The sequence below is a fragment of the Phascolarctos cinereus genome, unplaced genomic scaffold, assembly GCF_003287225.1.
Source record: "Phascolarctos cinereus isolate Bilbo 61053 unplaced genomic scaffold, phaCin_HiC Scaffold_3;HRSCAF=262, whole genome shotgun sequence".
NCBI classification, from domain to species: domain Eukaryota; kingdom Metazoa; phylum Chordata; class Mammalia; order Diprotodontia; family Phascolarctidae; genus Phascolarctos; species Phascolarctos cinereus.
Window position 1 is genome coordinate 48,762,161 of NW_027555736.1, and position 25,966 is coordinate 48,788,126.

Here is a 25,966-nt window from a genome sequence, read left to right on the forward strand (position 1 = left end):
AGAAATGGAAATGGGGCTGGCTAATGAAAACATTTATTAAGTTGATTGAAATGTGTCCACTATCCAGTATATCAGAAACCAGCTACTATGGCCAAGGTCATTTAAAGGAAGGAAAGGACAAAGGACACAAGCATATGCCTTTGAGATGTAGGAGGGGGTGAGATGAGTTCTCACCCCATGGCTCCTTAGAATTCCTGAGGAAGAGCCAGCGGCTGAGAGTGGAAGAATCTGAGACAGGCGCATGCACTCCCCTGGGTAGATTTACTCCTCAGAGCTGCAGCCCATCCCATTCCCTCCACCCCTCCACAGGCGTTTGTGCTATTGAGATACGGCACTGCCCCAGGAGCTAGACAACAGGGCATGTCTGGCTTCCCTCTGAGCCCTGGGGGAACAGTAATGTCCCCAGCAGCAAATGTATTAGGGCAGAGGGGTTTGGGAGCTTGATGCTTGGATGGGACCAAAGTGGAAGTGGTTAAGATCATGGTGGAGGCTCCTACTTGTTTGAGGCCTTGGGGCCCGGAATTTCAGGGCGATGAGGCCCAAGGTGCTGGTCCTATCTCTTGATCAGGGGTTTGGGGACTGCAACACAAGGAGCAGAGAAACCACTTGGAAGGGGGAGAAGGAAAGCTTTAGGCGGGAGCTCTCTACAGCCAAGCGCTGCCGATGGTCAGGGCGTTCCAGAAGATCACAACTAGAAGGAAGGGAGGGCAATGAGGCCACTTGGGGGATCTGGTCTTGGTGTCTTCCGCCCTCCCCCAGATCGGCACACTTACATGACAGCTTCCTGTACAGGGAGTGATGTCTGCAACCACAAGTCTACGTGGCTGCCATATGCCTCATACAGTCTCAGTACTAGGGTATAAGGGTGAGCTCCAGCCTCTGCCTGGGGGAAGAGAGAAGAAGGATGGACAGGCCTATTCCACTTGTCAGGGACCTCAAGCTAAGAAGCAACCTCCCGAACCCCAAACACAAACTGGGAAGTGAGACAAAACTAGAGTTACAATCCTGACTCCAAACTCAGCTGCCTGGGATGAGATGGGAGGCTGGGGAATGGGGCAGCCAAAGTTTTCTCCTCTGGATTAAATTCTTCCTGGCCACCCCTTACCTTGGACCCCATCATCTGGAGACAGGGGGAAACAGTGAGCCCTGGCAACATTGACTTGCCTGTTTAACAGTCTCTAGCACCACAGCGGATGATGAGACTGAGAAAGCACTCCAAGGCCGGTAGATGGCTGGTCCAGTGGGTATGACATGTAGGGGGAAATTGAGGTTGTAGGCAGCTTGGATGACTCCAGAATCCTGGAACGTTCCTATGAATAAGACATGCCCCCAAGAATGGCAATTACAGAAGCCTGACATGGGGAGGGGCATCTGGGGAATCCTCTGCCCCTCTCAGTCACCAAATGGATGAGCCTACCAGCTTTCAACCCTGCTCAGAGGTACATCGACCCCCCTGTCTGACACTTTCCTCCTCAATCCATTTAAATCATTTATGTCTACAGTACACGTATCATTTTCCAAAAGCTTTCCTACCCATCCCCTCATTTTTTGTCATGAGGTCAGGCTGGGCAGGTGTGGCTACCCTTACTTTAGAGACGAAGAACCTGGGGCCTTAAGAAGAAAAGAGACTTGAATGTTCAAGATGATATAGCAGGGTCAGATCCAGACTAAGGCCCCTGTCCTAAGGACGCATGAACTGGGAAGGGATTTGGGGAGAAAAAAGTGAGCATATTTAGTCCCGAGGCACTCACCCATGTGTGGCATTATTGCATAGGTGAACTGATGATGACCCATGTCTGCAGTGGCATCAGGGGACTTGGGTGCCCGTAAGCTATGGAGAAGGGGAGACGGCAGCTGGATTGTCATTCCCTCCTACCCCTTCCCTACCCCACACCAGAGAAGGGAGAAGGAGGCCAATCCCAGCTCCGTAACTCACGTAGCCTTTCATGCAAAGGCCAATTTTGTCTAGAGAGAAAGTGAGGCTCAGAGCTGGGGTAGGAGCCTGGCCCTCCCCCTCACCACCTCTGACTTACAGGGAGAGGCTGAAGATGTTGTTCCGAACGGAGCCCCCATACTTGCTGCTGTTGAGAAGCGCCATTCCAAAGCCGTGTTCTGACAGGTCCATCCATCGATGGGCCCACACCTTGGGGGTTGAGGAGGACAAACCTTCACCATCCTTTTCTAGGCCTCTTCTCTGCCTTTATGACCCTACTAGCACTGATAACCCTCCCTGCTACCAGCACCCTCCTCTCCCCGGCCTCTACCCCCTGCTTTCCAATTCCAGACGCTGAATTAATTCTTCCTCCAGTCCCCCACTTTCCCAACCCACCTCAAATCGAGCCCAGTCCCAAGAGGTATTATAATGTGTAGGTCTCTGTATATGCCCAAACTGGATCTCGTAGGTGGCACTGGAGGTGTGGGCCCAGACAGGGAATTCCACCTTTAAGAACTTGTGAGACTCATACCAGTCCACCTGTGGAATAATGCGTGATGGTGGGAGGGAAGATGACTGAGCCTCCTTAGTTCTGTGACTCCCTCTGGGCAATGCTTGCTCTCCCTCCCACCATGAAGAGCTCATGGACAGGGCCCAAGACTCGGTGCCAGAGACGAGGGGCTGCCTGTCCCCAGCCCAAGGACCCCCATCAGTACCTCAGTGTGAAACCGGAGATATGGACAGGCAGCATCCAGCACGATTTCCTGTGTCAGGATGCTTCGGTTACTGAGCTGCAGGGAGAAGTGGACGCTGCCTCGGAGGCCTCCGGGCATTCCCACCTCGACAGCTTGGTCGAGCTTTGTAACTGGCTTCCTGCAGGGCACAGAGGGTCACAGGGGTCAAGGAGCAATGCAGTCCCCAAACTCAGGATTCCAGAAGGGGAGGGCAGTATGGCCCTGTCCTACAATGTGTCTTACCGGGTCTCCAGGTGATAATCCATCACATCCCAGGCATCCCAGTATAAGGGAATGTCATCAAACATCACAAACTGGTTGCCAAAGACACCTCGGGGGATGGTTTCCCTGAATGAAGAGAACAGAAAGAAAGGATAAGTCACTATACCTCTCTAGGGCTATAAGGGGTAAAAGGGTTGGTGCAGGGAAGGAGAGGAAGAAAGAATTCATCTCAGAGCAGCTAGGTGGTGCAGTGCATAGAACAACAGCCCTGGAGTCAGGAGGACCCAGGTTCAAATCCGACCTAAAGCACTTACTAGCTGTGTGACCCTGGGCAAGTCACTTAACCCCAATTGCCTTTAAAAAAAAAAAGAAAGAAAGAAAGGAAAAAAAAGAATTCATCTCTACAGACTCCAAGTTTTCCCAAGCACATCCCTCACAAGGGCCTGTCCATGGTCACAGAGTATTATGTGGCAAAGGCAGCACTTATGCACAGGTTTTCTAACTCTAAGGCCTGTGTTCTTTCCGCAATATCCAAAAGTCTAATGTCTTTTCACTACGTGAGTCAGGAAGGAGGGGGTGCCCCAAGGGCCACTGTAGCATGCTGTACAAATGCCCTGATTTCTCTAGGCAAATTCTGGCTCTTTCTTTTCCTCTATTCTCTCCAATAGTATTTTAATTTCCTATTACGATTAATTAAACTCTGATTAGCTCCTCCTTCTCACTGAGATAAGGGGCCCAGAGATCCAATCAGCAAGAAGCTCCCTTGTGATGATGAAAGTGGGGGCGGAGCTTTTCTGCCTCTGCCCAACTCCAGGCTGGGACCCACTAGGTACATCAGCCACCCCCAAGGAAGGGAAATGGAAAACCAAAGGTACCTGTCCGAGGAAACCAAAACCAAGGAGTTTAAGTGGCCCATGGAGTCCAGGTGCGCTCGGATAATGCCATTCTCCAGCGTCACGGAGCCGTCAGCCTGTGCAGATGGGAAGGGCGAGAGAAAAAAGAGAAGAGAGGATGTTGTGGGGGCATAAAAATCACGGGAACTCAAGGAGGAATAGGAGGAGAAATCTGGGGAAACCCATATACACACAGAAGCACAGAAGCATGATACTGTAACCAGAAGGCTCTGTGCCAAGAGCAGTGGATCAAATGGTGACCTGTATCAGTGAAGAAGCAACAAGGGAAACTGCTCTTTTCCCCCTTGATAATGTTGCTCCACATAGCAAAGAACTTGATAAAAGTTTCTCAAGCTATGCTTGTGGATCAAATGGATAGATATAGTCCAGATGACAACAGAGTTGGGTGGATTTGAAACTGACTCAATGATCAGATCAAAAGAGCAGTTAATTAGGACAGCTCAAGGCCAATTTCATTGAACATAAGCTCCTTGGGGGCAAGTTTTGTTTCCTGGTATCCTCAGCACTTAGCATGGAGCCCTGCACACAGAAGGCAACAGCACCTATGTGGTGGAGCTGAATCTGTGACTCCTCTGATCAAGCACTTTCTTTCAGTTTCCCCACTGCACCCCTCGGCCTGGCATTCAAGGCTCTCCATAGTCTGGCCCCGCATACTTTCTGGCCTGAGGGCCTACTCCAGGCCTGTCCCCCACCCCTGGGGCACCTTCTTGGCTCTGCCCAGATGCCCCTCTCTCCCACACCAGCCAGTGCTCCGTCCCTCCTCGAACTAGCCTGTGCTGTGCTTACTGGTGTACACAATGTAGCCTCTCACCAGTGGAGTGTCAGCTCCTTGAGGACAGGGCCTTTTGTTTTTGCACACAAGAAATGTCTGCTGAAGTTGACTTAGAGGAGAATCTCTAGTGGAGTGCCCCAGTGACGTGCTCATGGTCCACTGCCACCCAACACTTTGTCACTGACACGGATCAGGGACAGAGGATGGACTGCAGCATCCACAGCCAGGAAGATCCAGACCATCTGGCTGCCCCATCACCTCCTTCACAGTTGGGCAAGAGAGCCCGCAACACTGGGGCTCAGACAGGATGAAAGGCCACACTCTTGACTCCCCCACCCCCTTCTCACCTCCAGTTTCAGGCAGTTACTCACCTCCCGCACCACTCTGACCGGATGAGGAGGCGAGGCAGGAGCTGGGGCTTGTGTGTAACCCATACTAGGCACCGTCACCAGCACTGGACTCGGGGAGGGAAGGGAGAATAGTCAGCACTTCTAGACACCTTTCCCTGTCCATCACTGTTCTCAACTCTAATTTAGGGCCCAGACCCCCACGCTGGGGCTGAAGTCAGGGGCAGGCCGGCCAGACGATGACTGCTGGGAAGAGGAGAGGATTTCTCTCTTGACAGGGTGCAAGCTTGGCCGCTCTTTGCCATCATTTACTCCTGTCTATTCCCGGTGTTTCCATCTCCTCCATCCAAATGGAGGCTCCCAGGGTGAAGCCAGCATCCTGTTCCTCTCTGTAGCCCACATGCCCAGCCCAGAGTCAGCCATAGGAAAGCTCCATTCCAGCTCTGGCTGGCTGGCTCTCAGTCCTCTTCTTTGCTCACTACCCTCCACTTACCTTTAAGCCTTCCAGGCAGGAACTTTTTTTACCATCTAAACTCAAATGTTTTTAGTGGTCCCTTTCAGCCCTAACTTGAGGACAAAAGGACTCTTCCCTCCCTGGACAGGGGGATCTCAGGGACAACGGCTATGTACCCAGGTTTTCAGCACCACTGGCTGCTGGCAGGGCCACCACCTCTGTGCGCTCCCAGGGCAGTGTATTGAAGATGAGGAAGTTGCGTGGTGGCTTCAGATCTCGAGGGACTGGCTCTCCTCCACACACAGCCCAAATTGCAGCTTTCAGAAGGCGGGAGCCACTGCTTCGAATCTCTGTGGAGAAAGGAGGCAAAGAATGACATCTGCATCACATCTGGGAAATGATAGGAAATGGGCTGGGAAGGCATTCACAGAATCTAAAACTGGGCCCGTGAGGGAGTCTGTGGGCTCAGTCCACAGCACCCCTTTTAGGGGGCTGTCTCTAAACAGCTCAGCCCCCACTGGTCTTTCCTTTTCCTTGTTTGCTACGTCCTCTAGCATCTCATTATATAAAAGCTGCTGTCACTTAACCTTCAGTGCCCATAGAACCCAGAGTCCTCAGCCTCGTTTTCATAAGTCTCCCCAATCTCAACTGACCCAACTTCTCCAGGCTTAACCCCCAGGGCTTCTTGGCTGGAATGCTTTGCTTTGGCCAGAGGACACCCTCAGGACCACCTCACTCCTCCTTTCTCTTGGCCTTTGCTCACATTTCCCTCTCTGAATCAGGGGCTCTTCACCTTGGATCTGAGAACCTGTTTTTTAAACATTTTGATAACTATTATTTTGCTAAGTCATTTCCCTTTGTAATCCTATGTCTTTTTTTACACATTCAAACACATGATTCTGAGAAGGGGTCCACAAGCTTCATCAGGTCCAGGACACAAAAAACTGCAACTGGACTGACCTTCCTATTCCTAACCCTCTGGCTATATGCAAATCCTACCCATTCTTCCAGGGCCAGCCCGGGCCTTGCCTCCTCCTGACTGCTTAAACCCAGACTGATGAGGACATCCTCTGAAGTCCTACAGCCTGTCTTCTCTTCTAAATTAGCCTGGGATTCCAGAGGCCAGGACCAGGAGTCTCTCTTCCTATCTTCCCCCAACCAAGGCTGGGTACTTGATACGTGCAGAATTAAGGAGAGCTGGCCCAGTCTCCTAATTCCAGGTGGGCTAGTACCTAAGTTATTCCACCCACATAAAGATTTTTCCAATTCTTCACAAGTTCTGGAGGGCTCTTCCTGTCATAATCTGTTTTGTTTTTCTATACTTGGTACTCTGACAATTTCACAGGTGAAAGTAGACAAATTATGATGACCTCTGAGTTTCTCCTTGCCCTCAAATAACAGGCCCACCCATGAAGAATGGAGTATCACAGATTGATGGATCTAGAAATGATCTTTGACATCTATCATCTGGTTCAACTGTCTCATTTTATAAGTGAGGGAAAAACGTCTCAGAGTGAGGGACGCCCTTGCCTAAGTTCCCAGAGCAAAGAAGAGGAAAGTCAATTCTGATGCCAGAGGCACTTCTCACTTGGAAAGCCTCACACCAGCCCTGAGAGGTGGCTGGGGCTGGACGCCACTCTCCCTGCCTTCGGTCTTTCCCCACCCCCACCCATTCTGCATCCCAATTCCATACTCATCTTCCTAACGCATTATCATCTACATATCCGCTGGGGAAACTGGGGCTAGAAATGGGAGAGGCAGCATGCTTAAGGGTAGGCAGCTGCATACGAGCAGCTGCTGGGACCTTTCCCCTCCTCTCACCTTCATAATACTTCAGGGCATCATCTACCACCTCCTTGATACAGCTTCCGGGAAGCACATCATGGAACTGGTTTAGGAGCAAAAGCCTGTGGACATCAGAGGAGAAAGGAGGACAGCATCTCTGAGAGCAGGATAATGGAAGCCACACCAGTCAGATGAGGCTGATGAAATATTGCAGGGGAATGTGGTGGTTCTCAAATGACCTCTTATGGAGGGGCAAAAGAAAGGGGAATACACTGTGCAAGGGGAGCAAGACGGGCCCTCCAGCAGAGTACATCGGGACGCTGGCCACAGAGGCTCTGGCACAAAAGGGAGACCATTTTACCTCCAGAGATGCTGTAATTCAGCAGAAGGGTACTGGAAAGTGCCACTGCGTGCCAGGGCCAGGCTGCTCAAGAGCTCCACATCATGCAGGATCTGTTCACAGTCCCGGTTTCCCTCCTTGATCTGAACGCAGGAGTGAAGTGAGGTAGGGAAAAGTGAGTCAGAAGGCCAAGGAGACCTCTCAACCTGGAAACCGAAGGTGTCTGTGGACTAGCCCTAGGCTGCAGCCTGTGCCCCATGTCCCTTACATCTCCCTGGTGCCTTTTGCACTCACACCTCATGTCACACCAGACCTGAATCCTTGTCTCCCACCTGGTTGGGTTCTCTCTGCCTCTAATCTTTCCTCCCTCCAATCAATTCTGCATACCAATTTTATTCATCTTCCAAAGGCATATTCCATTGCTCAAAAAACTTCAAAGTTTCATCACTCACACAGCATAAAATCTGAACTCCTTAGCATCAATGATCTAGCTACACTGACCTTTCCAGTCTTATCTTCTTCATGGCCATATTTTGCAGACGTCAACTCTATAATTCTGTGATATACATCCACCCTTTCCCCTTAGGTCTTATTCTGATGTCTCATTGTGACCTGGACATGATGTGAAAATTTTAAGTTTGGAAAGGCTCATCATCAGAAGGCTTAGACCTCAGAAAATGAATGTTTTTTGGTCACAACAAATCATGAAGACTACTTACTAAGAAATGGAGGAAATATGTTCATTAATTACACTGCCAACCTTTTGAAGTATTACAGGAACAAAAGAATTATAAAACTCAACTTTGCATTCTTAACATAAGGCCTTCTCTCACATTCCCTTGCATACACTATGTTCATTTCACAAGCCAGCCCCTCCCTATGTCTCCAATCTTCTGACATTCTATTCTTCTTCATGAACTCTATGATCTAGCCCCACTGACCTCCTAGCTGTTCCTTGAACACAAGCCTCACTCCCAAAGGATCACGTAGTTGGAGTTGGAAGGGACCCTGGAGTCCACATGAGGAAAGTGGAACCTAGACAGATTAAGCCAACTGCCCAGGGGTGGACAGAGGCTGGGTTTCAGAGGCAGGATCTGAGGTCAGCTGTCCACATGCTAGACCAGCTTGCCTCTCACCTCCACTGTACTGGCTGTTCCCCAGACCAGAACGATGTCCCTCTCAACCTCCACCTCTTGGAATGTCTGGCTCCCTTTAAAACTCCCCTCAGTCCTGCCTTCCCTAGGAGGCCCCTTCTGGTCCTCCCAGACTACCTTCCATCTACTCTGTAGTCATTTCGTATGTTCTGATTTAGACATGTTGTCCACTTGTTACAACGTAAGCTCCTTGAGGGCAAGACTTGGTTTCGGCCTTCTCTTTGTAACCTCATTGCTTAGTATAGTGCCTGGCACATGCTCGGCTCTTAACAGATGCTTCTTGACCATGAGTGATTCCTGCCCCTGTGCCTTTCCTACTGTCCCTCCCCGACCTGGAATGTCCTTTCTGCTCAGCTCCTACCCAAACCCTACTCATTTTTCAATGCCCAAATCAAGTCTCGCTTCCTCCAGGAAATCTCATGTGACCATCCCTTTGAGGTCACTCTGATTTCATCTCCTTCTCTCAATTTCTACATGTTTTGAAGCCTAACAACTAAGTCTAATGCTTGATTCTACACTGTCTTGTAACATTCTGTCCCTCTTGTCTCCCCAACTAGATTGTGAGCTCCCTAAGATAGAGAAACAGGGTGAGAGAAGGATTCCTCTCTAAATCCCCCCACCTTTTGCTAGAAATGGCTTACTTGAGCATGGGTGGTATAGGTGCCGTTGTGAAGTTCCAGGAACAGTTCCCCTACCCAAGTGCAAAGCTGCCCCGTGTCCCTCTCCAGTAGGGAGAAAAACCGTTCTGGGGTAGAGAAATACACCCTATGGAAAGATGACAAAATGGAGGGCTGTGAGAGAAGGAAGTGCCTGGGCCCCTGCAGCTTCACGGATCCTCTAACTGGAAGGGAGGTGAAGGGGTTCATCTTGTCCAGCTCCTCCACCCTAGGCAAGAACAAGCTGACCGATAAGTATGTGTCCCATTTCAGAGTTGCTCTCACTACACCCACCCCAGCCAAGCAAAGGTCCAAAATCTCTTCATCAAAGTGGAATTCTAGTGATAATGCTTTCGGGACAATAGTGTTTCCCTTGGTTGGATTCTCAGCCTTTCTCCTCAAAGCCAAGATGTGATTTGCTCTATTTGACTCCTCTGCCAGGATTCTGAGAGCAAAAGCCTCATGTGAGAGTGCCCAGAGGAAAGGGGACAGAAGGGCAGGGAATGGGGTCTCTGACCTGGGCAGTCCATCTGTATCTTTCATTCGTTCCAGCCGGTCTAGCATGACCTGGGTGGGACCACCGCCCCCATCTCCAAACCCATAGAGGAAGGCACTGTGGTTCACCCTCCCCTTGTCTTTGTTGTTGTTCATGGTTTTCAGCACCTGGAGGAAGTCATCATACCCCAAACACGTCACACCCATGCCTAGCCCAGGGACAGATATCCTGAAAAGCCAGTCTTCTATCCCTTTTTCCCACCCAAACATCAGCAGAACCAGGAGGTTTGTACTGATCTCCTCATTCCCTATATCCATATTCCCAGGCTCACCTCTTCCACACGGCCTTCCATCCCATAAGAATCGCCGGGAGGAAAGTGAGCCAATACCCGGGAACCATCAATTCCTTTCCAGAAAAAGGTATGATGCTGTCAGGACAGAGTAGAGAGAATAAAGAGAGAAGGGTGAATCAGTGCAGGGAATATAAAGGCTGGGTGAAAGACAGGCCCTAGGGGTTCTGGCCCCAGTGCGGATGGGCAAGAACTCTTAAGGAAAGGCAAGGAGAAAGGTCAGGGCTTAGGGAGCATACAAGGATATTCTACTGAGCTGTAGCCATCCTTGACTGAGCCATGAACTCTCTAAACCCAGTGGGGGTAATCAGCCTTGGAGGGAGGAGATGGGGGCTATTCCTAGAGGCAGTGAACTAGGAGGACTACAAGCTGGAGCCCTGGCTCTGCCTCTTCGCCTTGGAATCCGCTTCCTCATCTGCAAATGCTGATCCTGACACCTCACCTGCTTGAAGGGAGGGGTGGACACCAGATGATTTCTTGAAGGAGATTTCTTTCTGAGGTGACCCTTCTATTCACCAGAAACAACAGCTAGCCAAGCTTGATCCCCTGGATTCACTGACAGCCACTATGCATTCCCCCCTCCCAAAAGTCCTTCTCACTAACAGGGAAGGAGTTCACCAAGTTCCAGCTCAGCTTCTGAGTCAGGAAGCGCTGGATGCCACAGCCACGCATGATCTGGGGGAGTTGGGCTGAATATCCAAATGTGTCTGGAAGCCAGAACTGCAAAGAACAAGATAGTTTGATAGTTTCTGTCCAGATCACAATCAAGCCCCTTCCTTTCTCCACCGAATAGGGTCATTGCTGTTCTACTCTTACCACATCCCTGGCCTGTCAATGTGGTGCAGGCTTGTTTGGGCAGTCCTGTGCCCAGTGTCACCAAGAAAAAGGATGGGGATGGAGCCCAGGGGCAGAGGGAGGATGGATGGAGGAGGACTTACCTCTGAACACACTTTCCCAAATTCCTGAAGGAAGAAGTTCTGTCCTTGAAGGAACTGTCTCACCATAGACTCTCCACTGGGAAGGTTCCCATCCTGAGTGAATAAAAGTCACTCCACAATCTCTGACTCTTTCTACATCTAGTAATAAACTCATTTACTTCTATGACTTCAACCTCCACCTCTACATAGATGACTCCCTGACCTGTCTTCTAAACTGCAGACCCACGTCTCTGGATGGGCGTCCTCTGGTAGGATGCCCTATTTTAAACTCCACAACATATCCAGTCTATACTTATTATCTTCCCTTCTGTCTGGTGCACCACCCCCCAGCCAGTACTGGGTCCTATCAACTTCACCTGCACATCTCTTTTATTAGAATCTTCCTGGCTATCCTCATTGCCACGCCCTTGCACGTGCCTCCATTACCACTTATATGGACCGCTGCTGCATTGGTCTTCTAATAGGAATTTGCCCACCTCCAACTGACCCTTCAGGTCACTGAAGAATAACCTTTCTTACACAATAAGGCCTAGCCACAGTGCTCTTCTACTCAAAAACCTACAGTAGCTCCCTATTTTCTCCTGAAAAAGTTCTGCTGCCTTTGCCTAGTGTCCAAAGCCTTTCATAATCTGGTAGCATGCTGCCTCTCCCATGTCAAGATTACCACCCTCAGGCGGCTAGGTGGCGCAGCGGACAGAGCTCCAGCTTTGGAGTCAGGAGGACCTGAGTTCAAATCTGACCTCAGACACTTGACACTAGTTGTGTGACTCTGGGCAAGTCACTTAACCACAACTGCCTAAGAAAAAAAAAAAAGATCACTACCCTCGAGCCCAAATGAACTAGCAGGGGGACTCTGAACATGCGTCTTCCTGGGCCTGGAAGGCCCTCCCTTCCCACTTGTTAAGTCCCCACTGCTCCTTTACAGCTCAGATATTGCTTCCTCCAGGTAGTGTTCTCTGATCCCTTTGACTGTACCTGTATACTCTCACACAGCATTTTGTTTTGCAATTTTCTAACGCACTTATAGGGGCAGCTAGGCGGCGCAGCAGATAGAGTGCTGGGCCTGGAGTCAAGAAGAGCTGAGTTCAATTCTGCCTTCAGGGACTTCCTAGCTGCATGACCCTGGGTAAGCCACTGAACTCTGCCTGCCTCAGTTTCCTCACCTGTAAAATGAGCTGGAGAAGGAAATGGCAAACCACTCCAGTATCTTTGCCAAGAAAACCCCAAGATGGGGTCACAAAGAGTCAAGCACAACTGAAACAACTTAACAAAATGCACCCAATCATATAATGTCATGGATCACAATTATCTGTACCTACCTACAAGGCTACATGTTCCAAGAATGTAGGTACCATGTATTATGCAAACTTGACATCTTCCCTAGCACCTAGCACAGTACTCTATACATAGCAGAAACTTAATGTTTGCTAAATGAAATATTAGTACTCAGCAAAGACAATTCTGAACATCACTTACTCTTCCCCTAAGGGGAGTGGATGGAATCCATGTCAACCTTGAGACACTGACTAATGGATGGCATGGGCTCTGCCCAATCTATTTTTAATGTGTGTCCTGTTCTTCTGACAGTCTAAGCTTCCTGAGGCCAGGGATCAAGGCCAGATGTGTATACAGGCAGAGTAGGTGAGTGCCTACAAGGTATGATGCATTAAGGACTAGGAAAGGCCTCTTTTCTCCATCTTGAGAATAAAGCAATATTTTCTACAAGTCCCTACTGGAAAAAAGAATCTTTCAATAACTCACACCTTAGGCTGAAACAGCCTGAGAGAACTGGGAAGGTGTGCTGGAAAGGAAAGCGAAGGGATGAGGACAAAGAAAGGATTGAAAAGGATTGAAAGAGGGTGTAAGAGGCAACAGAAACAAATTTCATTGGTTTTCCAGTTCTGAATTTGGGTCACTCTTTCACAAGGTAAGGAGGTAAGTTCCTTGAAAGCAGGGACCAGGCCTCTGTCTTTGTATCCTCTGAAGGCTGCTGCAGTGCCTGGCACTGTACAATAAATGCTTGTTGACTGACTGATTGTGAGTCTGGTCTCCTCAATTAGTCTGTGAGCTCCCCAAATAAAAAGACTTATCTATTTCTGCTCTCTGTCCCCTACAGCTCAACCTGTAATAGGGAGAAACAAAGAGTTGGTGCTCAGTAAGGGCTTAAATTTAATGATTCAGTTCAACTGAACAAAATATTTATTTGAGGAGAAAGAAAAGCCAAAGACCCCAAGGGAGAATTTAATGTGGTTGAGGAAGACAGTGTGATTACATTGATTATAATCAAGGGTGAAAGCAATGACTGGCTGACTGACTGACAGAAACCTGCGGACAGCCCTCAGGGGGTCCTTGTCACAAGAAGCGTCCTTAGAAATGTTGGAGGTGGGAAGAAAGGGTGAGATCAGGAAGGGAGAAAGCAAAGAACTGTATGTTGCCAGCCAGGGAGGTGCCTAGTTCTTACCATCTCGACCCAAGTGCCACCCACTGGAATAAACTGTCCTGCCCGGACGTACTCCTTGACTTGGGCATATAAGCTTGGGTAGTACCTCTTCACCCACTCGTACTGTTGTGCCTGGGAATGGAGAATAAATAAACTATATTAACAGCTCTCTTGTAAAGGCTTTTCGTCCCTCAGCCCTGGACAGCAAGAGGATGAATGAATCCATCATTCCTCCAGTTCTCCATCCTGACTCAACATGGCTCAAATTGGACCTCAAGCCCTAAGTTAGGACAGGTCGCTTCTTATCTTTCGCTTCCCTACTGGAGTAAAGTTCTGGTTTAAAAAGGATGTCAGGTTCCCATAAAATAGGCTAGGTAAATTTCTGTTAAGTTATACTCTTGGGTTCATTTTAGTAAAGGTGGAAAACTTTTGGGTGAAGATTTAGGTCCCTGGATTCAGCCCATAATACCTCCAACCAATGACCCAGATTGTGATTAGATGCTCCCACCCTTTGGATCATGGAGACCCTCGGAAACAAAAACCCAAACACCTTTCTCTACTCTGAAGTTTACACCCAGAGAAAAGCACTAACGGGCCATGACAGAGGGAACGCCAGGTATCTTCCCACTCTTACCTGAGAGCAGGCAAATGTGAACTGGGGGTTCTTCTCCATGAGTCGGATGGCTGATGACCAACTACGGGCACATTTCCGAATTGTCTCCTTGTAGGGCCAGAGCCAAGCTAAGAGGGAAGACAACAGACACAGGCCCAGCAACTCACATCCATTTCTTCTCCCAATCTCAAAGCAGATTGTCCACCAAGGGCTGAACGCTGTGAACGCATTAAATCCTGCCTCCTTCTCCACATACAAAGCTGTGGCTTTTGCCTCAGCTACAACGGAGACACACCAGCCAGCCACTTTCCCTTGACTTGGGCTTCTCTGGGGACCTCAGCAATCCTCCACATATAGAGAGTCTTCTTTTCCCTCGTCGCACATCATCTCACTTATTTAAATCTCGAATCCATCCAACTCCCCACCCCTCAGAAGTAAACAGTATTAATTTCACTATAAATGAAAAAACCAAAGCCCAGAGAGGTTGAGTGACTCGCCTCAGACCCTCCAGTGAGTGGGTGGAAAAGGTAACACACAGGTCTCCGGCCTCCTGGAAGACAGTGTCTGTCTTGAGGCAGAGCCCAGAACAGTTACCCCGAGCAAATAAGAGTCATGTTCTGAAAGGATGCTGAGTGCTCAGCTCTGATGGAGGCTGGAGGACCGCTTGTCAGGCACGTCGTACGGGGATTCCTTCTGGGTAAAAACTGGACTGGACGGCTGCTGGTGGCCTTTCCAGCTGTCAAATTTTGTACTCTGTGAGTCTATGTCTCCTAAATCTCTCTCACCAAAAGCCAGCAGCCATAAATAGGTATGTTCTCTCTCCACATGCTTTTGACAAAAATTATTCATCGGGTTCAGAAAGAACTTAGAATAGAATGATGGGCTGAATTTTCAAGATAATAAAGGAACTTCTGGGCATGCAGGTGGCACAGTGGATCAGAGCACTGGCCCTGGAGTCAGGAGGACTTGAGTTCAAATCCAGCTTCAGATACTTACTGTGTGACCCTGGGCACATCACTTAACCCTGATTGCCTCCCCCCACAAAAAAAAAAAGATAATAAAGGAGTTTTCCTTTCATAAGAAAACAGAATCAAAACTGGTCATATAATAGTAGCCAACATATTTTAAGCTCCAACTCTAAACTTAATGTATATTTTTCTAAAGACAATATTTCTATATTCCATGGTATCATATAGAACATCGCATTAGAGTCAGCAGAAGGGCGGCTAGGTGGCACCATGGATAGAGCACTGGCCCTGGAGTCAAGAGGACCTGAGTTCAAATCCAGCCTCAGACACTTGACACTAGCTATGTGACCCTAGGCAAGTCACTTAACCCCAACTGCCTCACCAAAAACAAACAAACCAACAAAACAAAAAAAGTCAACAGACTAGGTTTTGGTCTCCCCCCTCCATCACTAATTCACTGGACTGGGGAAGTACATAAGTTATTTAGCCTCAGTTGCACAAGACTGTCTTATTACAGCAGGCCTGCACAACCTATGGCCCATCAAAGGATTCTAGGCAGCCCACACGAATGTAGAGGAAAGAACCCTTTGGTGTGCCATGGGCCACAATGGGAGGGCCACAGGTCGTGCAAGCCTGTTTCAAAGGCAGGCTACTAGACTAGATGATCTCTGAAGGTCACGTTCAGCTCTACGTTCCATGATTATGAGCGTATAATCTATGGATAAATTTTGAATATGACATCCTGTTGCTTTAGGTGTTCCATTCAAGAAACACCTTTACAAAATTTTACTCTGGTGTTATAACATCCTTCACAGAGTCCTAGTCTTGCTTCCTTATCTCAGTGTGAAAGTGAAACTGGTTTCTCGAAAAGCTAAGCCACATGGTCCTGGCAAAAGACGATGCCTCGCCATCTGAGGTGAGGCCTTGTTATGTACCGAGAGGTTCATCACCACTTTGATCACTTCGAGACAAATTCTTTGGCAATGGTTATCCACAAAACAAAAAGAAATACAAAATGGCCCTCTGCAGCGATTGTGCTAAAAATGGGGCAGAGGGTAATGAGAACCACTGAGCTCTCAGACTGACAAGAAACACTGACTTCGCTCATATTAACTCATGTGGACCTTGACACGAAACCTGAAGAGAAGGGAACTGCAGCTAAATGGAAGGACCGTGCACAGGCTCTCTTTGGAGAGGCAAACAAAGGCAATGGGAGAGTTGGTTGTGTGGCGCAGCCAAAGGCAACAAGAAGCATCACTTCGAGGAGCACCATCGTCTTGTAAGTGTCTGCAGAAAGACCACCAGGAAACTGACTGAGGTTTATATGACATCTATAGTGGAGAACGTTTATGAAGAGCTCAGCGAGACCCTCTAAATTAAATCAACGTACGCTGCAATATTCACTGACTTTAGTGCAAAGACAGGCACACGGAAGAACGGTGGGAAAGCATGTTAGGAAACATAGTTTATGAAGAACAAAAGAGAGGCACAAGACTTGTAGACTACCAAGAAGGCTTATGCTACACAGCTGTATGTGGAGAGAGATAACACTATAAAAAAAAAACCTGATTATATTTGTACAGAAAATGACTGGTTATTGATGTGGAAACCATTTCCAAATCAGCTATCTGTGTATATTCAGACTTCCAACTTGTTAGAGCAAAAAGAATAATAATAATAAAGAATTTTAAATGAATATGTTTACATGTTTACATTTGATCATTCTTTTTTTTCCTTTGTTTTAGAAAAAAAAATTGTATTAGATCATTTGGTAGAGAAGAGTGCTAGAAAGAAGGGGTGGCTTCCTCTTCCAGGTTCTGGAAGATTTATATTATGTAGGATATTTTTTCCATTCTTTTTTTTTTAATTAATTTATTTTTAGTTTTCAACAATCACTTCCACATGCTTTTGAGTTTTAAATTTTTCTCCCCCTCCCTCCCCAAGACAATGTGCCATCTGATATAGGCTATACACAGACATTCCTATTAAACATATTTTCACATTAGTGATGTTGTAAAGAAGAATTAGAACCAACAGGAGGAATCACCCAAAAAAGAAAACAAAACAAAACAGAAGGAAAAAAATAGCAAATAGTATGCATTCAAACTCCATAGTTCTTTCTTTGGATGTGGATAGCATTTTCCATCATGACACCTTTGGAGATGTCTGAGATTCTTGCATTGCTGAGAAGGGCTAAGTCTATCAAAGTTAGTCATCACACAATGTGGCTGTCACTGTGTACAATGTTCTCCTGGCTCTGCTTACTTCACTCAGCATCAGTCCATACAAGTCTTTCCAGGTTTTTCTGAAGTCTGCCTCCTCATCATTTCTTATAGCACAGTAGTATTCCATTACATTCATATACCACAACTTGTTCAGCCATTTTCCAATTGATGGGCATCCCCTCAATTTCCAATTCTTTGCCATCACAAAAAGAGCTGCTATAAATATTTTTGTGCATGTGGGTCCTTATCTGATTTTTATGATCTCTTTGGTATATAGCCCTAGAAGTGCTATTGTTGGGTCAAAGGGTATGCATATTTTTATAGCCCTTTGGGTATAGTTCCAAATTGCTCTCCAAAATGGTTAGATCATTTCACAACTCCACCAATAATGCATTAGTATTCCAATTTTCCCACATCTTCTCCAGCAATAATCATTTTCCTGTTTTGTCACGTTGGCCAATCTGATAGGTATGATGTGGCACCTCAGAGTTGTTTTGATTTGCATTTCTCTAATCAATAGTGATTTAGAGCATTTTTTCATATGACTATAGATGGCTTTAATTTCTTCACCTGAAAACTGCCTGTTCATATCCTTTGACCATTTATCAATTGCAGAATGATCATTCACTATTTGTGAGGTAGGTGTTATTATGAAGTCCATTTCACAGCTGAAGAAACTAAGGCTGAGACAGGCTAGTGACTTCTCCAGGGTCATCTAGCTAGAAAGTGTCCAAGAGGCAACTTCTAGGTTGTCTGGTCCTCCCTGAAGGCAGTGTCCAGCTCCCATATACTACCTCCAACAAAAACCTGGCATTTGTACCAGATCAAACAATCATAAGAAAAAAAAATCCCATGAGAAACTACAGTCAGTGACTTGTTCACCCTAGAACTAAACTAACTAAAAAGCAATCCAGAATCCCCCAGGCCACTGGAAAGGGAGCCAGCAGCCCAGGGAGCTCTAGCCCAAGGGGACAAAGGGAATAAGCTGCAGAGAAGATGGGCTAGACATTCAAAAGCTATATGAGTCTGTGCCTAGAGAAGCTGGCATGGAGGACTCCGTAGGGAGACCTGGGAAGGCCTGGCAATGGCAAGAGCCAGCACAGTACTGCTGGGCAGCGCTCCAGATAGCTGGTCTTCCAAAGGTCCTGATCACTCAGTCTGGAGATGTCATGAAGGGCCCTGAAGACGCAGCTTCCTCAACCTCAAAGATCCAGTGCAACCTAATCCAGGCAGAGGTCAATACAGAAACCCAGGGTGTGACTACTCCCTGGCAAAGCAGAGGGAAGAGCCTGGCGTTGCCACAAAGTTCAGGAACTAAAGCTAGAGAGATGGGAAAATCAAAGAAAGCATAGACCAGTACAAAAACTACTGCATAGTCAGAGATCCCCACCTCCATGCCCCCAAAACAGGGAAAGAATAACTATAACAACTACAAAGCAAAGATTCAAAAGGAAAAATGGGTTTTCTACAAGGATTACGTGAATACCTAGAAGAAATGAAACATTAAAAAAAAAGAAATACAAGCACTAGTTGAAAGAATTGAAAGCAGAATAACCAGCTTAGAATAGAAAGTGGTAAACCTTTGAAGACAGATAATGGATCCATTGAAATTTGGAACAGACTAAACAGAAACCAATACCTCCATAAGATAGTAAGAAATATTAGAAAAAAATCAAAATATTGAAAAATTAAAAATGAGAGCTACACACAAAGATAAAATAAAGGGTTGTAGTAGAATTTATTATGTGAAAAAAGCAGGAAAAGAAATCATTATCTCAGACAAAGTTAAAGCTAAAATAGATTTAATCAAAAGAGAAAAATAGAGAAACTACACAATGGGCCAGCAATATTATTCAATACTGTTTTAGAACATTTAAAGTAACTAGATAGTGCAAAATGCCTGAAAGTATACCTGCCAAAAAAGACACAGGAACTATATGAACATAAACATAAAATACTTTTTATACAAATAAAGTCAGACCTAAATAAATGAAATAATATTTATTGTTCACAGATAAGTAAAGCCTAATAAAAAACTACAATTTTACCTAACTAACCTATTTATTTGAACCCATTCCAACTAAGTTGCTAAAAAATTATCTTACTGGACTAGAAAAAATAATAACAAAGTTCATTTGGAAGAACAAAAGGTCAGGAACCTCAAAGAAACCAGGAAAAAAAGATGAGAGGAAGCAGATTTAGTAGTATCAGAACTTAAGCTATATTATAAGGTAAAAGCATTGTTTAGGTGTAAAACGGACAATTTTGATTACTTTAAATTAAAATTTTCTTGTATAAATAAAACCTATGCAGCCAAGAAGGAATGCAGAAAACTGGGGTAAAAAACTTTCATAGTCAACCTCTCAGGTAGGATGTGATTGGGTTGGAATACTGCTCTGGTGTAGGAAATGGTGAGCCAGTTGATTTTAAAAAACATGGGAAGATCTGGACTTATGAAGGAAGATGCTACCTACGTTAGAGAAACAGATGTCCAGTGGAAATAAGAATAGTATGATCTTACATATACGTGTATCAGTGTACATATGCATGTTTATAGATATCTATGTATATATATATATATATATATATACATATATATATATATATATATATATATATATCCGTGCTTACTTGTAGCCTTCTTTAGGGCAAGGTAGAGGGGGGAAAAATTAAGTAAAAAGTGCACAACAGAGAACAAAAGAAAACTATAAGGAAACAAAGAAAAGTTAGGCAGCTTTGAAAACAATGTATTATATGTCTTATAGAGGCTTTCTTAAAATGGAAATTTATTGTTTTATAGCCAATCCTCTCGTGTTCTGCTGTGTACATGTCAATTTTTCTCTTTTCTCACTTGTTATTAAAGTTTAAAAGAAATTTTAAAATTTACAAAAAAAAAAAACAAATCATTGGATTCCTTAAAAACCATGATTTTTAAAAAACATGGACACTATACTTTGAGAAATCATAAATGAGATCTTTTAGAACAACAGCTGTCACCATCAGAAGCCCCACCAGGGTCTCAGCTTCCCCACTCAGCACTGTCCTCAGGTCCTCACTCTCCCTCACCCTATTCAGGTTATCTCACCATTTAGACCGCTATGACATTTCTAGCATGGTCCCTTTCTCATTACTCACAAAACTCTCACCTGGACTACTGCAACAACCTCCTAATTGGCTTCTTTGCCACAAGTCTCTTCCTGCTCCAATCCATCCACCACACAGTTTTCAACAGGATTGCCCTAAACCCAGATCTGACCACATCACTCACTCAGTAAACTCCAGTGGCTCCCTATTATCGTTCAGATAAGTTATGCGTTCTTCTGCTTTTCTTTTAAAGCTCTTTAGGCCCTAGCCCCAACCTATGTTTCAAGTCTTATTATATCTTGCCCCCTCCCCCACATTCACTGGTACAGCTAAACTAACCTCTGTTTTTACACACCGCATTTCACCTCCTGTCTGTATTTTCACACTGGCCATCCTCTACACCTAGAGTCCATGATCTCTCTGTCAGGAGTTGTCAAGAATTTAGAACTGAAAATAAAAATGCTGAAAAAGAGATGCTATAAATAGTTGTTATACACAGGGGTCCTTTTTTGCTAGTTGATCTCTTTGAGATAAAAGCCAGTGGTGGTACAATTGGGTCAAAGGGTGTGCCCAGCTTACTGACATTTGGAGCACAGTTTCATGCTACTTTTCAGAATGGATAGAAAAATTCCCAGCTCTAGTAACTGTCCATTAGTGTGCCCGTGCCTGTTTTCCCACGGCCCCTCAAACAACTGTCATTTTCCGGTTTTGTCATCTTTGACAATCAGATGAGTGTGAAATAGAACCTCAGAGCTGTTTTAATTTGCATTTCTCTACTTATTAGTGATCTGCAGCTTTTTTTCATATCCTATTAATAGCTTGGATTGTTTTCTTTGACACAAACATGGCTTTCCATATGAAGCCTTGTCTAATCCCCCCAAATACTGGTGTCCACACTTCCTAAACTACCTTCTGTTTATTTTATATTGATTCTGCATCTATCTATATATGTATACATCACCTTCTTGGACAGAATGTAAGTTCATTTTAAGCAGCGGCTATTTTACTTTTGTCTGTATATGCTCAGATCTAGCACTCTGCCTGTCACACAGAAGATGCTTAATAACTGTTTGTTGATTGATGAATTAACTTGCTATCATTTAATTATATTCCATAGTAGATTTTTTTAAAAAACAAAGTACATAATTATTATTGCTCATAAACAAAAATCAAATTTGTCACTTTTTATCTCACCAATGGAGAGGTAGGTGGTAAGCACGAATAGGCTACAACATATTACCAAAAAAGAATTGCCATGGAGAAATGGCAAAACACCAGAGAAGGAGGCACCAGCCACTGGCACCCACATGATGACAATCTAAATGACAGCACACTTGATGGAAGACGGACTCTGGGACACGAACAAGTCCCACAGAATGAGAAGGTGCCCATGGGTTTGGGAGCTGCCCTTCAGAGGAAGGACTGACTTAGAAACAGAATCATTCCTTCAAGTCACCAGAGTTCGTTTTTGTATGTATGTTTGTTTGTTTTTTAGTTAATGCTTTCATCTTTGTTTCTTTCTTTCTTTCATTCAATTTTGGAGGCAATGGGGGTTAAGTGACTTGCCCAAGGTCACACAGCTAGCTAGTAAGTGTCTGAGACCGGATTTTAATTCAGGTCCTCCTGACTCCAGGGCCAGTGCTCTATCCACTGCCCCACCTATCTGCCCCCTGGGTTCCTTTTTAAACCATTGTGTTTCTAACACCCTCCATGGTGTGACCTCCCCTTCCCTTCATTCTGATCTCAAAGTCTTCAGACTTGGTCTTTCCCAAACCTAAGCTGTCCTGCCCTCTGTCTGTCTCTCCTTTAGCTCCTTAGCTTAGGTCCTATCTCCTGTAGAGGTTCACAAACTTAGCCTTCCAGCACCTGGTACCTGCTCTGACCTCCTCTGCTGTCCTTGTTCTGAGTTGTACCATTAGTATTCAATTATAGAGAAAGCTCCATGTAGATGGAAGTCAAAGATGCCATTCCCGTCTTTGGGGAACAAAGTTTCTGGGAGAAATTTGATCATTTTTCATTCATCTTTGAATCACCAAGAAGCCTTACATATAACAGGCTCAGTAGACATTGAATGGATGGATGATGGATGGATGGATGGATGGATGGATGGATGGATGGATGGACGGATGGATGGATGGAAGTATTCCTTTGTATTCTGTTTCCCAAGGTCAGGAACCATCACTTCTACTTCTTCTAATCCATCCTTACCCACCCACTGAAAGCATTCAATACACACTCGCCGATAAGCCTTTTCCAAAATGTTAACTGACATGTTAATATGCTTAAAGAAATAAGGCAACACGTTGTGCGATGACTAACATTGACAAACTTGGCCTTTCTCAGCAATGCAAGGATCTAAGACATCACCAAAGGCCTCATGATGGAAAATGCCGTCCACATCCAGAGAAAGAACTAGGGAGTTTTGAATGCAGATGGAAGCATACTACTTGCTCTTTTTTTCCCCTTCAGTTTTGTTTTGTTTCCTCTTTCTGGTGGTTCCTCCTATTGGTTCTAATTCTTCCTTACAACATCACTAATGTGAAAATATGTTTAATGGGAATGTATAGCATATATTAGATTGCTCGCTGGGTTGGAGAGAAAGGTGGGAAGGGAGGGGGAGAAAAGTTTAAAACTCAAAAGCATATGGAAGTGATTGTTGATAAATCAAAATAAATTAATAAAAAAAAAGGCAACAACCCAAAATGAACATGCCCCATAACCAATCTCTCTCACTAGAGACTTCTTTTGGGACAGGCAGAGACACTATAAGGCTGCAAACTTTGAAGCGCTATAACAGTGCAAGTCATTATTATTATTGTTGTTGTTGTTGTTGCTGTTGCTAGCCTCCAGTCCCCAGGCCCCCAGTCTGGTGATGCCTGTTACCTGAGCTTCCTCCTGCATGCCTGTTGAGCTCCGGCACATGAAGCTTAAGTTTACATGGCAATGTAGAAGTGTAGTGATAAATGGTTAACAACATGTGTGAGGGGCAGGGAGGAGGGGGGACACACAGGTGCAGATACATTACTGAGTTTAATCTGCATTATTAACACTTTCTTAAGGCTAGACAATCAACAAAACAATAAGCCAAGCCCTGATTTGTAGCAATTTCTGACTTCTGAGGCATAAATGCTCACACTGAAAATTTAACAGTCTCTCCAAAGACCCTCAGAGATGGTTCCAGCACAGCCCTTACTTAGGTCAGGACTAAGTAAAGTTCAAATAATCACAGAATATCAGATTTGGAAGGGACCTCCAGAACACAAAATATAAATGTCAGATGTGGAAGAGATCTCAAAACCACACCATTTTAGAGCTGGAAAGAACTTTAGAAAATACAACAGAGGACGTTAGGGCTGGAAGGGAGCTCAGGAATTGTCTAGTTTAACCCCCTCATTTGGAAGATGAGGAAACGACATTTCAGGCAGGTGAAGTAATCTGACCAGGTCATATTTGGACTAGCAGGCCCTAGAACCCAGGCTTCCTGGCTCCCAGTCCAGGCTCTTTATCCTGGCCTTGTCTCTTCCTCCCCATTCCCACCCAGTTCCACTAGCTCTCTGAAGAGTTCTTCCTCTGCACGTAGACCTTCCCTCCCCCTGCCTAGCGCCCCTCATACCTGAGTCAATGTGGCAGTGTCCTATGGCATGGATAGTGTGCTGGCTGTCCCCATTGCGCTGGCGGAAGATACCCGATGCCAAGGAACGGGCTGTCGAAAAGGTACCAGGTTCAGTTGGGTCACACACGTTCACCATCTGGTTGGCTGTGTAGAGGGCCTGGAAGCTCCGCTGGCTGCCCTCCCCAAGGCACTAGTTGGGGCAGGAGGGCAGAAGAGGGACACATAAGGCTTATACAAGATAGCAGAGAAAGCTTTCAGGAGGGTCTGACCTCATCCTACCACCTTTTAGAAGATCTGTCCACGGACAAAACATTTTCTTCCTTATCTTCCTTTTTCTCCAATAGAAACACCTTAAAAAAACAGCTTTCATTGTTGTCATTCCCCTATTCAAAACTGAAATTGTCTGCTCTTCACTCTGGCATTCAAAGCTATTTCAATGTGGCTCTAGCCCCAATGCCCACTGCTCCCCCAAACACGCCTTCTGTTTCCAGCCAGCTCAATTTCCACGTACCAAGTACACACCTTGCTCGTCTGTCTCTCCACCTTTGCCTGAATTGCTCCCGCTCCTCCTCACTCCTCTCCTCCCCCTCCCTTCACTCTTCTCTGCCTATTCAAACTCTGCATCCTTCAAGGTCCAGCTCTTCTGTGAAGCTTTCACCGACTCTTCTGGCCTACACTTAGCTCTCCCTTCTCTTAACTCCACAAATATGGAGCCTGAATTAGAGTTTGGTACAGTGGTGTTATCTCAGCCTCCTTTTCCCCTGTCACAAGGATGGGCACACAGCAGATGCTCAGGATCTCTTTGCTCAGTGATGGAAAAAAAAGAGACACGGGGGCTTTTAGCTACCTTGGCCATGCCCAGGAGGATTTCCATATCCATCATCAGCTCATGAACATTCCGGTGGTACACAGCCATCTCTGCCCGGGTCACACTGAATCTCTTCTCATTGTCAGGTGGAGCAATCATGCTGCCTTTTCCAGCCCCAAAGACCCCACTGCAGGCAGTTTCTATATACAGTGTCACGCTGCAGAAGGAGAAATTGTCAGAACTGTAAAAAGTAATTCAGGGGGAAAAGCAAAGGTACAACCCAAGACCCTGAAATTAAAAAGGAAATCATCTGGCTGCTTCCTCTCACCCCCAGGGATACCTAATAAGTCAGAGCACAGGGAAATAAAACAGCTCCAGCACCAAATCACTATGGCTATAAAACATTATCTTTCTGTTACAAATGTTTTCTTTAAATCAATGAGGCAGTGTGGCACAATGGATAGGGTCGCCTTCAAAGTTGGGAAAATCTGTGTGCCCCAAGACAAGCTGCTTAACCTCTCAGGCAATTCTCTGACTACAAATTACAAAGGAGTGCTTGATCTTTACTGGCAGAGAGGTTTTCCTCATCAAGAGTTCCTACACCAAAAGCTGTAGAACTAATTAAGAGATTTCACAGCTAAAACTGACCATTAACTAACGAACCTCCAGTAGGGGAGAAAAATGAGCAAATGCCTGCACGGTGCCCTGCTGAAAGTAAATCCGTGCATCTTTCCTGGTCAGACCCCATGGATGGGCAGAGCACTGGGGAGGCCCAAAGCCAGAGAGAGAGGGTTAAAACTGCACTTAAGAAACTGCACAGTATTGTCAATTATCCCAAACTATTTATTTGCCACCAAACCCCATCTTTTTACACACCAACATTCTCCTGGTGGTCTTACATGGCAGCAATTCACAGAACAGAACAATCTCTGAAGAACTAACAGTACTGGGGACCTACAAGGAAATGGTGGATGGCAGCAGCATATTACCAAAAATGATGGGCGTTGTAATTGGCATAAAAGATATCATTCAAGAAATACATGACCAGAACAGGAAGTGAGTCAGTCATATAACCAGAGGGAGGGTTAATGAAGAGAAAGTCCAAGTTTGGCACTAGAAGC

General features: G+C 45.8%; 1 protein-coding gene across 3 annotated transcripts in view; it reads right to left on the reverse strand.

Annotated features, from left to right (window-relative positions):
* Window positions 1-11: 11 nt before the first annotated feature.
* MAN2C1 (mannosidase alpha class 2C member 1) overlaps window positions 12-25,966 on the reverse strand; it is a 36,062-nt gene continuing 10,107 nt past the window's right edge. For all 3 annotated transcript variants that reach the window (XM_078150816.1, XM_078150818.1, XM_078150819.1), the window contains 22 exons: window positions 24,885-25,062; window positions 24,038-24,227; window positions 14,169-14,275; window positions 13,556-13,666; window positions 11,095-11,187; window positions 10,760-10,876; window positions 10,139-10,234; window positions 9,829-9,974; window positions 9,297-9,420; window positions 7,523-7,644; window positions 7,198-7,283; window positions 5,553-5,726; window positions 4,947-5,029; window positions 3,765-3,859; window positions 2,911-3,015; window positions 2,650-2,806; window positions 2,330-2,473; window positions 2,034-2,143; window positions 1,752-1,831; window positions 1,161-1,310; window positions 774-879; window positions 12-691 (listed from right to left, as the gene is read on the reverse strand). In XM_078150816.1, the coding sequence (XP_078006942.1) occupies window positions 565-691; window positions 774-879; window positions 1,161-1,310; window positions 1,752-1,831; window positions 2,034-2,143; window positions 2,330-2,473; window positions 2,650-2,806; window positions 2,911-3,015; window positions 3,765-3,859; window positions 4,947-5,029; window positions 5,553-5,726; window positions 7,198-7,283; window positions 7,523-7,644; window positions 9,297-9,420; window positions 9,829-9,974; window positions 10,139-10,234; window positions 10,760-10,876; window positions 11,095-11,187; window positions 13,556-13,666; window positions 14,169-14,275; window positions 24,038-24,227; window positions 24,885-25,062 (2,701 nt within the window). In that variant the 3' untranslated portion in view covers window positions 12-564. The remainder of the gene's footprint in view (window positions 692-773; window positions 880-1,160; window positions 1,311-1,751; window positions 1,832-2,033; window positions 2,144-2,329; window positions 2,474-2,649; window positions 2,807-2,910; window positions 3,016-3,764; window positions 3,860-4,946; window positions 5,030-5,552; window positions 5,727-7,197; window positions 7,284-7,522; window positions 7,645-9,296; window positions 9,421-9,828; window positions 9,975-10,138; window positions 10,235-10,759; window positions 10,877-11,094; window positions 11,188-13,555; window positions 13,667-14,168; window positions 14,276-24,037; window positions 24,228-24,884; window positions 25,063-25,966) is intronic.